The sequence below is a fragment of the Paroedura picta genome, chromosome 12, assembly GCF_049243985.1.
Source record: "Paroedura picta isolate Pp20150507F chromosome 12, Ppicta_v3.0, whole genome shotgun sequence".
Taxonomy (NCBI): domain Eukaryota; kingdom Metazoa; phylum Chordata; class Lepidosauria; order Squamata; family Gekkonidae; genus Paroedura; species Paroedura picta.
In genome coordinates this window covers 41,523,323-41,536,869 of record NC_135380.1, presented here as the reverse complement: position 1 = coordinate 41,536,869, position 13,547 = coordinate 41,523,323, and the positions used below count along the sequence as shown (strand labels likewise).

The following is a 13,547-nucleotide window of genomic DNA, read 5'->3' as shown; positions in this document are numbered from 1 at the left end:
TGGTCTTTTCCTTCAGGGGTTTTCTGATGTTCTTATGAAGGCCTCAGCCTCTATGCCTTGTTGTTGGTCCTTCAGAGGAACTATTTGTCCACTGTGGGAGACAGGATCCTGGACTAGATAGATCACTGGTCTGATCTAACAGGGTTCTTCTGGTGTTCTTATGAAGGCCTCAGTCTCAGTGCCTTGATGTTAGACCTCCAGACAAACTAATTGGCCAGTGTGTGAGACAGGATCCTGGACTAGATGGACCACTGGTCTGATCCATTAGGGCTCTTCTGATGTTCTTATGAAGGCCTCAGCTTCTATGCCCTGTTGTTGGTCTTTCAGAGGAACTGGTTGTCCACTGTGTGAGACAGGATGTTGAACTTGATGGACCATTGGTCTGATCCATCAGGGCTCTTCTGATGCTCTTCTGAAGGTCTCAGCCTCTCCGCTCTGTTGTCGGCCCTAAATTGGTTGACCAGTATGAGAGACAGGAGGCTGGAATAAATGGATACTGGACTGGTCTGATCCAGCAGGGCTCTTCTTATGTTCTTATGACATTCAGGGGTTTTCCAAAAGCACTCTGAAGGACCGCAGTCCTTTCTATCACTTCTCTGACATGTTCTCCAGCATGTGGAACTCCGGCCTCTGCCTCAAAGCACCCTCATTCCCCCCCAGACATACCTGCTTGCCTTCTCACCTATCACAAAGATGATCTTAGGACGAGGTCGGGCTGGGTCAAATACGTCATATTCCTGGATCAGTCCAGTGGATTCCGTCATGTCCGAGTCACTCTCGATGGAAAACTGGCTCTCAATGGGTGGCAGATGCTCACATTGGTGGTGTGATGCTGCACCTGAGCCTACAAGGGAAATCGGACCCAAGCATCAGTGGCCAGTGGGCCTACAGAAGAGATGCAGGGGACAGAAGAGAAGCAAGGGACGTAAGAGTGGGGACCACTGATGGAGAACTTTTAGGTCTTATATGCAGGGTGTGGGGCTGCAGAATGCAGTTATCAACAGAGGCAGCACATTGAAATAGCAAGATGTCCTACTAGTCTCACTGTATACCGCACTGACCAGACCCCACCTGGAGTCCTGTGTGCAGTTCTGGAGGCCTCACTTCAAAAAGGAGGTGGACAAAATGGAGAGGGTGCGGAAGAGAGTGACAAGGATGATCCGGGGCCTGGGGACCAAGCCCTGTGAGGAAAAGTTGAGGGACTTGGGAATGTTCAGTCTGGAGAAGAGGAGGTGGAGAGGGAGCATGATTGCAGCCTTTAAGTAGTTGAAAGGTTGTCACTTGGAAAATGGTAGGGTGTGGTTCCTGTTGGCAGCAGAGGACAGGACCCGTAGTAATGGCTTTAAATGGCATGTAGAATGGTATCGGCTAGATATCAGGCAAAGATTGGCTGCCTAAGGAGGTGGTGAGCTCCCCTTCATTGACAGTCTTCAAGTAGCACCTGGACAGGGACTTATCCTGGATGCTTGAAGCTGATCCTGCATTGAGCAGGGGGTTGGACGAGATATCCTGTATGGTCCCCTTCCAACTCTAGGATTCTAGAAATCCTGGATGCTTTAGGCCAATCCTTCCAACTCTAGTTCTGTTATTCTTATCCTGGATGCTTTAAGCCAGGGGTAGTCAAACTGCAGCACTCCAGATGTCCATGGACTACAATTCCCATGAGCCCCTGCCAGCGAACGCTGGAAGGGGCTCATGGGAATTGTAGTCCATGGACATCTGGAGGGCCGCAGTTTGACTACCCCTGCTTTAAGCTAATCCTGCATTGAGCAGGGGGTTGGACTAGATGGCCTCTATGGCCCCTTCCAACTCTGGGATTCTAAAGCTGACTGAATGTTACATTTGTCACGCAACCTCTCTTTCAGATATCAATTGCAAACTTTACTGTTCCAGCAATATCTGGTTGGCATTACAGAGAAGAAAAGAGATAATCAGCTATTCAGCTCTTTCCGTATTGTTTTGGGGTCTTTTTAGTTTCTGAATGTGTTTTGCTTCTTCAACTGGCCACTTCAATATTACATCACTGTATCTCGGGGGAGGGGGGGTAAGGGTCAAGGTGGGCTGGGACCCAGGCTCTTCCACAGCTGATTCTACCACCATCCACTCAGGACCGCATGGCTACGAATAAGATGGACGGTTTAAGCATATGGTGCTGATCTTACTATTTTAATTTTGTACAGAGGTATTTGATTTTTTACTAATATGTATCATTTTTAAACAATTGCTATGAATCACCTTAAGGGCCATTTGAATGAAAAGTACAATGGAGGGCCGCAATCCTAAAAACACCTTTTTGGGAAGAAGCCCCCTTGAATAAAATGGGATTTACTTCAGAGCAGACCTGCTTAGGACTGCTCTCTAAATCTTTTACTGAATTAATTAAAACAATAACATACACAGAGGGCCTAGAGGAATCTTCTTCTAGCAACAGCCTAGTGAATTTGGGAAGCCTTAATTACTTTGATTTGTCATCAATTAATTTGTATATTGCTTAAAGCGCCACCGAAGGAATAGCTAAATGGATCTCATGATCTGTGGATTATTTTCTTGCATGGGAAAATTTATCTTCAGATGTGTTGTCCCGCTTTGCAGGGGTATATAGGCATGCAAGAAACCAACAGCTTGTAGTATGATTGTGCAGAATGCCAAGGGTAATCTTGGAACCTGCTCAGGTTTCTCTTTGCAATGTCAGCCATCTGCTGTCAGTTGATGTACTGCGTTTATCTCCCCTTCCTATCCGCTTGTGTAAGTAAAGCAAATATTATCGAGAATCCTAACAGTCTTGTGCTCTCCTGATCCAACGAAGCCCAATGGCCTAACAGCTCAGATGTGAGCAGCAGCAGGGAAGACTGCTTAGTCTTGCTGCGATTTTCAGCTCTACCGCAGTTTTTCAGCACTGTGATTCAGCAACGTACACACTGCATTTTTAGGCAGTAGCCAGGTGACATTTTAATGGACAGGATACAGGAGGAGACAGACCCCAAGCTAACTTGGAATATTATGAGTGTTTTGCTGTTCACAATTATCTATGTTTTGCCCTGGATCTCCCCTAATGAATACAAGTACTTCAGAGAGTAGCTGTTATTCTCACAATAATACATGGGCAATCATACAATAAAGCAAAGACAGATTTAGACCAAGGTTTCTCAACCAGGGTTTTTGTAAAACTCTGGGGTTTTCTGACGGCCCTGGAAGGTTTTCCTGAATGGATGGGAGTTAATTAATTTTATATTTTTGTAAAAAAAAAAAAATTTAAAACATTTATCATGCTGACTTGCCTGCCCCCAAATTGTCAATGATGGGCTTGGAGGGGGTGGGCAGGGGAGGGGCCCCAGGGGAGGGGAGGGGCCCCACATGGGCAGGGGAGGGGCCCCACAGCTCTGCTTCCCAACCACATTCTGCACGATCCTGCCACTTCTGGGGTTTCTCGAAGTCTGGAGACTGTTTCAGGGGGTTCTCAACGGTAAAAAAAATTGAGAAAGGCTGATTTGGACCAAAGCAAAAACAAACTACGGCAATAAAGTGGAACGATTTATATCCACCTTTGTGGAAGACTGGCTTCCGGTGCTCGCTGTTCATGGGATGTATAGTCTGTGGATCCTGAACAATGAACGTGTCCCACTGCACCATCTCTGGTCCTCCCAGCTCCCGGACTTTCTGTAGGCAGCATTCAAGATAACCGATGGGATCTTCAGGACGGTAATACATAAGGCCCGTTAACATGCTCTGTAGAGACAGCAGCAAAAGGCACAGTAAAATCAATCGTACTTCAAGGGAAGCGGATTATCCACGTTCAAGGCCGATCCATGAGCCATTTATCTGGTGTTTTAATCTACATTCTCATTCATTCCAAAGAAAGGGTGCCACCACCGAGTAAGATTAGCTACCATTGTCAATGTAGTGCCCCTCTTCAGCTGCCGGTTCCCTGGTTAGAGCAGGGGTCTTCAACTCCCGGTCCGCGGCCCGGTACCGGGCTGTTAAGGCTATGGTACCGGGTCGCCAGCGGCCGCGCCTGCCCTCCCCCCCGCAGCGAGAAGGGGGAAAGAGGCAGGCGCGGCCGCTGGCACGCCAGCGACGCAAACGCGCACGTGTGGAGCCGCCGCACATGCGTGTTTGCGCCCCCTGCTGGTGAAACCGCGCACGTGCAGCTGTTCTGCGCATGCGCGTTAGCGCCACCTAGTGGCGAAAACACACATGTGTAGCAACTGCGTGTGCGCGTTTACGTGCAGCTGCTGTGGCCGGGAAGCTGTCCCCAACTACAACAAGGTTGGGGACCGCTGGGTTAGAGTACTCAACTCAGGCATCAATCCTCAAGTCTATTCAGTAGAAACAAGCTGGCATCAAGGAGACAAAAAGGCGACAACTCCAACACAAGTAGCTTCAGCTAACATATAGACTGCAAACTGAAATGAGTGTTTAATGATTCAGATGGACCACTGGTCTGATCCAGTATAGCAACTTTGAGGAGCTGACACTTTGACCATTTCCACATTTGAGATATACCTTGTTTTAGCTTCAATTCGGATTTCCATTTGATGCTGTGAGTCAATGTTAGGCTTTCCACATTTGGGTCTCAATTCCCCCGTTTCTTAGGCTGAAATCCACCATATCTTTTCCACATCTGGTTTGAAAGGAGGCAGCCTCCCATCATGCACTGCTCCCGTTCCCCTTTTCCAAGAAGCTTTTAGTTTGTGCAAGCTCTGCAAAATGTTGCCTGACTGTGCCTTTCTTTGCACCCCATTATTACACCTTTCTGTGCCCTCCCTCAGACATGATTTCACTACTTCCCCCCAAGTATACTAGACCTGATTTAAAAAAAAATACTTGTTATTGTGTTACAACGCTGTGTTAATATTAAGGTTGATTGCTGCTTTTTCCCCTTTGGAGACAGTGTTGTAACGCAATCATTCCCTTCTTTTTAAAAAATTAATGTTTCAGAGGGGAGGGAGGATGGTGATGGATGTTAAAGGTAAAGGTATCCCCTGTGCAAGCACCGAGTCATGTCTGACCCTTGGGGTGACGCCCTCTAGCGTTTTCATGGCAGACTCAATATGGGGTGGTTTGCCAGTGCCTTCCCCAGTCATTACCGTTTACCCCCCAGCAAGCTGGGTACTCATTTTACCGACCTCGGAAGGATGGAAGGCTGAGTCAACCTTGAGCCGGCGGCTGGGATCGAACTCCCAGCCTCATGGGCAGAGCTTTCAGACGGCTGCCTTACCACTCTGCGCCACAAGAGGCTCATTGATGGATGTTATGTGGACTCAAAATCCAAGACTTGCTTGGGGGGGGGGGGGACCTGAATGCAAGAATTTCTCAATGGGTAGACCGGAACCTGCTTTAAAAAACTGAAAGCGCTATATTTCGGTTCTACAGCCGAAAGGACAAAATTCAGTGTAGAAAGAAATGCACTCTAAAATTAAAATTGAAGATTATCAGTAGTGCGGAAATGGTCTTTGAATAGTGTGAAAATATTGCAATTCACAACTGTCCCTCCTGTCTCCTTCCAGTATACGAGGGCCTGACAGCAGAGCTGGGGGGGGATCCATGTGGCTCACCTAGGATGACTCCCAGTTAGGGATGTCAGCCTCCAGGTGGGCCCTGGGGATCCTCTGGAATTACAGCTCCCCTCTAGGCATCAGATCCCTTGGAGAAAATGGCCACAACAGGTGGATTGTATGGCATTAGACTACAATGAAGCACCTCCCCTCCCCAAACCCCACCCACTGCAGGCTCCACCCCCAAAGTTTCCAGGTTTTTCACACCCCAGAGCTGGCAAACCATCCCACAGTTCAACCCCCCTCGTCTCTGATGGTTCTCCAGTTATCAGCAGTTGAGACAATCTTGTCTGTCACAGAACCCAGAGAACCACTGCCAGGCTGAGCAATTCACACTGAGCTACAAAAGTAATTAGAGCCAGCTTGGTGTAGTGGTTAAGAGTGCGGACTTCTAGTCTGGCAAGCCGGGTTTGATTCCCTGCTCCTCCCTCACGTGCAGCCAGCTGGGTGACCTTGGGCTCGCCACAGCACTGATAAAGTGCTGATAGATAGATAGATAGATAGATAGATAGATAGATAGATAGATAGATAGATAGATAGATAGATAGATAGATAGATAGATAGATAGATAGATAGATAGATAGATAGATAGATAGATAGATAGATAGATAGATAGATAGATAGATAGATAGATAGATAGATAGATAGATAGAGAGAGAGAGAGAGAGAGAGAGAGAGAGAGAGAGAGAGAGAGAGAGAGAGAGAGAGAGAGAGAGAGAGAGAGAGAGAGAGAGAGAGAGAGGTCTGTTGTGGGGAGAGGAAAGGGAAGGCGAATGTAAGCCGCTTTGAGCCTCCTTTGGGTAGGGAAAAGCGGCATATAAGAACCAACTCTTCTTCTTCTTCTTCTTCTTCTTCTTCTTCTTCTTCTTCTTCTTCCTCTTCCTCTTCCTCTTCCTCTTCCTCTTCCTCTTCCTCTTCCTCTTCTTCCTCTTCCTCTTCCTCTTCCTCTTCTTCTTCTAGGACTGATTCAGTCCGCAGGCTGATTCACAGGTTCTTACACTGCTGCTAGATCTCCCCTCCTTAGTAAAACAGCGGGAGCTGAGCAACTGCAGAGCCCTCAGCCACGGGCAGCTCGCCAGCTCGAAGGGGAAGCCTGCCAGCCTCACCCGCTTTGTTAGGCATCAAAACTTGGCCGCGTTGTTTTTGTTCATTAATGCTAATGATCTGGATGCTGGCAGCTCCCGCCTTGGCCTCCCCTTCTCCGCTTTGTAAACTGGGTGCCAAACGAGGAAGAGGTGCCAGGCACCGAGCAAGCGTCTCCTTTGAAGTGCCCACTTGAAGAGAAGAGGGGAGCAGGCCCACACAGCAGTCCTCCGCCCCAATTGGAAAAAGGAATGATCCAAGGCAAGGAACGGTCTGCGCCAGGGGTAGTCAAACTGCGGCCCTCCAGATGTCCATGGACTATAATTCCCATGAGCCCCTGCCAGCAGGGGCTCATGGGAATTGTAGTCCATGGACATCTGGAGGGCCGCAGTTTGACTACCCCTGGTCCACGCCACAATCCCTTTTCACTGTTGGGATGGGGTCACTGCCTCAGAACTTCACCCAGCCAACCCTGGGAGATCCTGTTAACCAAGGCCAAAAGGGGGAGGAGGAGGAGGAGAAGATGAAGAGGGAGGAGGAAGAAGATGAAGAGGTAGGAGGAAAAGGAAGAGGAAGGAGACCTTCTTTTGTATCTTGCTTTTTACTACCCAAAGGGAGACCTTCCTCTCCCCACAACAGACACCCTGTGAGGTAGGTGGGGATGAGAGAGCTCTGACAGAACTGTTCTGAAAGAGCAGCTCTGACAGAACTGTGATTGGCCCGTGGTCTCCCAGCCGGCTGCACGTGGAGGAGGAGGAGGAGGGAATCATACCTGGTTCTCTAGATTACAGTCCACTTCTCTTAACCACTACATCACAGTGGGAAGCCACCCCGCCCCAAGAAGAAGAGACACAAAAAAACGGAAGTGTTGATCTATTCCGAACATTTCAAGAGCAACCAGGCTCTTGGCCTTCTCTGCAGGAGTCACAAGAAGCAACGGATTAGGCCTCAAGAACAAAGAGGGTCTACTCTGCACTGAAACCTTGCCCCCCCCACTTACCCCTGAAGTTCAGAGCGAGAGAGCCACATGTGGGAGGGGGATGAAGTGTTTCACTGTTGCTTCCCCCCACACTGAAAAAGCAGCATCAGAGACTGTAACAGAGAATAGAAGGGCAAAGGGCCTGCTTAATTAGGATGACTCTATTTTGAAAAGCCAAAAAGAGGACACAGTTCCTGAATACCTCAAACAACGGATCACGATGGCGAATCTCATTTTAAATGTGCCTACTATTCAAGTCAGGCTTTCTCAGCCAAGCTTTTGTGAAGCCCTGGAGTTTTTTGATGGCCCTGGTAGAATGTGTGGGCGTTAATTAATTTTAATATATTTTTTAAATGTGTTAAATATTTACTGGGTGATATGACCGTATATGGCAGGGGTAGTCAAACTGCGGCCCTCCAGATGTCCATGGACTACAATTCCCAGGAGCCCCCTGCCAGCGAATGCTGGCAGGGGGCTCCTGGGAATTGTAGTCCATGGACATCTGGAGGGCCGCAGTTTGACTACCCCTGGTATATGGTCATGTCAACCCGACTCCCCTCCCAAAATGGCCAGTGAGGGGGGTGGGAAGGGGAGGGGCCCTCGGTGAGGGGTGTCCACAGTTCTGCTTCACAACCATATTCTTCATGATTGCGCCACTTCTGGGGTTTCTTGAAATCTGAAGAATGTTACAGGGGATTTTCAATGGTGTATAAGTTGAGAAAGGCTGATTTAAGCTGAGCTTGCCTCCCTTTGGGGATGATGGGGCCAAACAGGCTCAGCGTTCCAACCCCAAAAAAGGGGGCATTTCCATCTGTTTTCTAAAAAAAGCCCCAAAGAAGACAGACACCAAAAAGGAGGACCTGCTGTCCCCTGAAAAGGAGACATCTGGTAACCCTGGCTTAACCCGTTCCCTGGCTTTTGCCATTTGCTACTCCAAATTGACTTTTTGAATGCTGTGGGGAGCTGAGAATCTGTGGAAGAGAAGAAAATCATGAAGAGATGGGGAAATTAGCCTGCTTAAATGCCTAAGGACTTTGCCAGCCAGACCATTTACGCACTGGGAACTTCACTGCCCCAGTTCCTGTGCAGGAGCACAAATCAGGGGCGGATGAGGTGCACCGGGCCAAATGCTCCCCCAGGTGGGTGCAGGAAGAGGTGGGGCTACCTGCCATGGCTAAAACTCCAGCCTGCAGCCCAGCATGAAACCTCCAGGGTGTAAACAGTCCCAGAAGGGGGAGAATTGGAGCTCTTTGCAGTTGTTTACCCGCCTCCTTTGGCAATTGCTCACAGGTTTGTATTACAGGGAAGCTGCAGACTAAAAAGAGTTCATGATTGAGAACTGTAAGGGGCTCAACAGCCTGAAGGCTACGCCACTGGACTCTTTCCAAGAGAAACAGCCTGACATGCCCCAGTGCTAGAACGCTGGGGATTTCTGCTTTCTATTTCATGCTTAAGTTTCCAAATATGGGGCCAGGAAACCTGGGCCTCATTTGTAAAAGCTAAAGTACTGTGGTGCAACTGGCTGGGAAATTGCACCCGTCCCCATCGTGCCTCCTCTCCCAGTCCAGTCCTAGGCAGACTGTACATGCACAGAGACACTCCGTCCTGCATCTCCAAGCAGGTGGAGAGGAAAATGGTACTGAATAGTGTAGCATATAGAACCATAAAATGAAGAAGAGTTATTTTTTTGTACCCTACTTTTCCCTACCCAAAGGAATCTCACATTGGCTCACCATCGCCTTCCCTTCCTCTCCCCACAATAGCCAGGCAACTTGTGAGGTAGGTGAGGCTGGGAGAGCTCTAAAAAAGGTAAAGGTAAAGGTATCCCCTGTGCAAGCACTGAGTCGTGTCTGACCCTTGGGGTGACGCCCTCTAGCGTTTTCATGGCAGACTCAATATGGGGTGGTTTGCCAGTGCCTTCCCCAGTCATTACCATTTACCCCCCAGCAGCAAGCTGGGTACTCATTTTACCGACCTCAGAAGGATGGAAGGCTGAGTCAACCTTGAGCCGGCTTCTGGGATTGAACTCCCAGCCTCATGGGCAGACAGCTTCAGACAGCATGTCACTGCCTTACTACTCTGTGCCACAAGAGGCTTGGGAGAGCTCTAAGAGAACTGTAACTGGCCCAAGGTGACCCAATTGGCTGCATGTGGAGAAGTGGGGAATCAAACCTGGTTCTCCACATTAGAGGCCGCCACTTTTAACTATTACATCTTGCTGGCTCTTAGAGAGCCTTATCTAACAAAACATTGTGGTGAACCACATTTCTGTGTCTATATTTGTCAGGGGCACATGTAAAACTGTGTGCACATCCAAACATTTTAAATTATTCACTGTCTTAATGAGGGCCACAGGGGTTGCCCTTTATGATCGCCAACCTCCAGGTAGGGACTGACAGCCTCCTGGAATTACAACTCATCTCCAGACTACATAGACCAGTTCCCATGGAGGACATGGCTGCTTTCAAGGGTGCTCTGTGCTGATCAACTTTGAACTCCATCTCCTCCCCACAAATCTCCATGAATCTCCCAACTGAGAATTGGCAACAATATGAACTAAAGATAAACAATGTGGGGCAAACCCGTGGCCCTAGCCGTCCTTCCTCTCTAGGTGGGTCATATTTCCAGGTAGGGTTCCAGAGAATGTGGGAAAACCAGTGGGTTTCACTGTGAACAAAGCAATTTCTAGAACCCCCCCTAAGCCCAAGGGGCTATGTGTTTACAAACTGTGAGAAGCAGAAATATACTCCTTGAATAAATCCAGTTATTTTTCCTACAGATGATAATTTTAGGGCTCCCCATTGCCTTCAGATTTTTTTAGTTGGCTTTTCTAGCAATTTCCTCCAAACAAGAACTTTTAGAGCCCTCTTACAGAGTCCAAGTGTCTGTGTATTTTAGCATCTGTGCACCATCAATGTCAGAAGAATGTAAGTTATATCAAAATTCCAAGGTGTTTACCTGCTTAGAATAACTTATCCCATTTATCATCCAGCCCTTCCTCTGCGCCTTTGATTCTCCCTTCTTTCATTTTATCCTCACAACCACCTTGTGAGGCACGTTAGGCTGAGGGAGAACAACAGTTGTAAATTATCACCCAGGGGATTTTGTGAATGATGAGACATTTGACTTCAAGACCCTGAGGTGCTGCTATGTCCTGGCCACAGCACCATGCTGGCTTTCTTCAGTATCATTTTTAGTAACTCGCAATTAACACCTTTCTAAAATAAGTAATTTCTTTTGAGTAACTCAAGAAGAAGAAGAAAAGAAGGAGGAGGGGGAGGAGGGAGGTGAGATTGAGAGAGCCCAGATATTATTGAAAAAGAAGAGTTGGTTCTTATATGCCGCTTTTCTCTACCTGGAGTCTTGAAGCAGCTTACAATCGCCTTCCCTTTCCTCTCCCCACAACAGATACTCTGTGGGGTGGGCAAAGCTGAGAGAGCCCTGATATTACTGCTCAGTCAGAACAGAAGAAGAAGAGTTGGTTCTTATATGCTGCTTTTCTCTCCTCGAAGGAGTCTCAAAGTGGCTTACAGTCGCCTTCCCTTTCCTCTCCCCACAACAGACACCCTGTGGGGTGGGTGAGGCTGAGAGCCCTGATATCCCTGCTCAGTCAGAACAGCTTTATCAGTGCCATGGCAAGCCCAAGGTCACCCAGTTAGCTGCATGTTGGGAGCGCAGAATCGAACCCGGCTCGCCAGATTAGAATTCCGCAATCCTAACCACTACACCAAACAGGCTCCCTTTATCCATTTTAAAGATTACGCAATGCTCAGAGGCATCCTACCTAAAGGGGGAACTATTTAAGATGACATGGAAAATCGTCTGAAGGGGGAGAAGCATGGGTGCACATTCAACAATGGATGCTTTTGGGAAAAAAGCAGGTGCCACTGATTTCCTTTACTGGAAACAGTCATATTCTGAAAAGTAACAGTTCTAAAACACTTCAAAATAAAAAGCTCATGGCTTCTCTTTTTGATTGCTTTAAAGCAGGGTTTGATTGCTTTAAAGCAGTGAAAGCTGGCAGGGGCTCATGGGAATTGTAGTCCACGAACATCTGGAGGGCCGCAGTTTGACTACCCCTGCTTTAAAGGATTAATCAACGTTCCAGGTGAGGTAATGAACTCTCTAGTCCCACTGTTACCTAGAGAAAGAAACATCCTCCAGCTAAAATTAGATATTAGTTGCATTCCCCTCAAACAGAAGTAGCAAACAGCAGAGGAGGGAGAGACGAGGAAGACGCTGTTCTTTAGCCTGAACAACAAATGCATCTTTATAATTCATTTGCTTTGGGGAAACAGGTGTGGTAGTCAAAACAGAATCCAGTGTTCTCCCATGGAGACAGCTATTGTAGTGTAGCACTACCATGGCCTGACTACACCCTGAATCGTTAAGAGAACACCACCAAAGAACGGCGTTGGAAGAAACGTCCTAGAGAATTACCTGGCCCAATGAGGAGAAGAAAAACGGTTATAATTGTAACCCTGCCTTTTCTCTACCTTAAGGAGTTTTCAAAGCAACTAACAAACACCTTTCCCTTCCTTTCCCTGTAACAGGCACCTTGTAAAGTTAGTGGGACTGAGAGAGCTCTGACAGAACTGTGACTAGCCCAAGGTCACCCAGCTTGCTTCATTTGGAGGAGTGGGGAATCAACCTTCCTAAAGCTGTGACCCTTTAATACAGTTCCTGATGTTGTGGTGACCCCCCAACCATAAAATTATGCAAGTGTCCTTTAACAGAAATTAAACCAAAACTGACCAATGGAATGTAGATCCATTGTTCATGATTGTATATAAATTGTTTTTTTTCCCCCTGAGGTTTCTCAGTTCAGTTCTGCTTCTTATCCCACTGAGCCAATCTCGCTCTTTTCCGCTGGTCCAGACAGACAAACGCTCTATCTCGATCTACCCCGCAAGCCTGTTGTGTGGATGAAATGGAAGAGGAGTGATGTTGGCCACTTTGGGACCCCCTTGGAGAAAAGGGCAGGGGACGAACCCAGTAATGAAAACCAAGGATTTGGAAGGACAAAAATTTAGTCCAGGAGGAGAAGCAGCAACAGTGGCAGCACCCCCTGGGCAAGCTGCTCACCCTGCCATGACCCCTGTGAAAGGGTCATTCGACCCCCAGGTTAGGAACCACTGGCCTAGACCATTTGCACGCAGGACATGTAGGTGACCAGGAGGATCCAACCCCCAAGCTGAAGAAGTTGCCCATCCTTGCTTTCTGGATCCTCTTTTAAGCATCTTGCAACACTCAAGACCTAGGAAGTCAAACAGTGGGAATTGTGTGTGTGTGGGGGGGGGGGGGTTAAAATGGAAACCTGATTTAAAAAAAAGAAAATATTTTTGAGATGAGACAAACTTTCTTTCTGGCAAGGTGGTCCACCCCCTGGTCCCATGCTGACTACAGCCCTGCCATGCAATGCCTGCACCATCTCACTGCAGAGCGAGTTAAATGTTGCCAGAAAAAATTATCACAAGGCTCTCCCACGCGGGCACTCATAAATCCTGGAGCTCTTTGCGTCCTGTTCAGTTCCTGGCTTTCTGGGTATACAATGCAGACATTATCTCAAAAACAAAAGCAAAATGGATCGCCAGAGGAGGAAAAGTTATTGCACTAAACAACGTGTGCCAGGCCTTGGATCTCTCGTAAAATCCCTGAGGGTTGACCAGGGCAGGTTAACCGCTCTCTCTGTCCCCAATATTTGACCTCAAGGTAACCAGTCATTAAGTCAATTAATTTAGCAAGCTGTGCCATTTCTAAGGCTTCAAGGCTCCCTTCCCTGAAAACTCTACCTGGAAACCTATCCACCAAAAAAGGAAAATCTCTCCAGTACAGCAACACCCTTGGGATTTAAACTGTAGATAAGCAGCTTTAAAGTTTTTTAAACGTAAATTTTGTGTGTGGGTGTGATTCTTTTAACTTGTATATAC

General features: G+C 47.7%; 1 protein-coding gene across 1 annotated transcript in view; it reads right to left on the bottom strand.

The window, feature by feature from the left end:
- AK1 (adenylate kinase 1) overlaps window positions 1-13,547 on the bottom strand; it is a 70,289-nt gene that overhangs the window by 55,414 nt on the left and 1,328 nt on the right. Inside the window, exons 2-3 of the mRNA XM_077305125.1 lie at window positions 3,543-3,726; window positions 683-844 (exon numbers count right to left, since the gene is read on the bottom strand). Coding sequence (XP_077161240.1) covers window positions 683-844; window positions 3,543-3,726 — 346 coding nt within the window. The remainder of the gene's footprint in view (window positions 1-682; window positions 845-3,542; window positions 3,727-13,547) is intronic.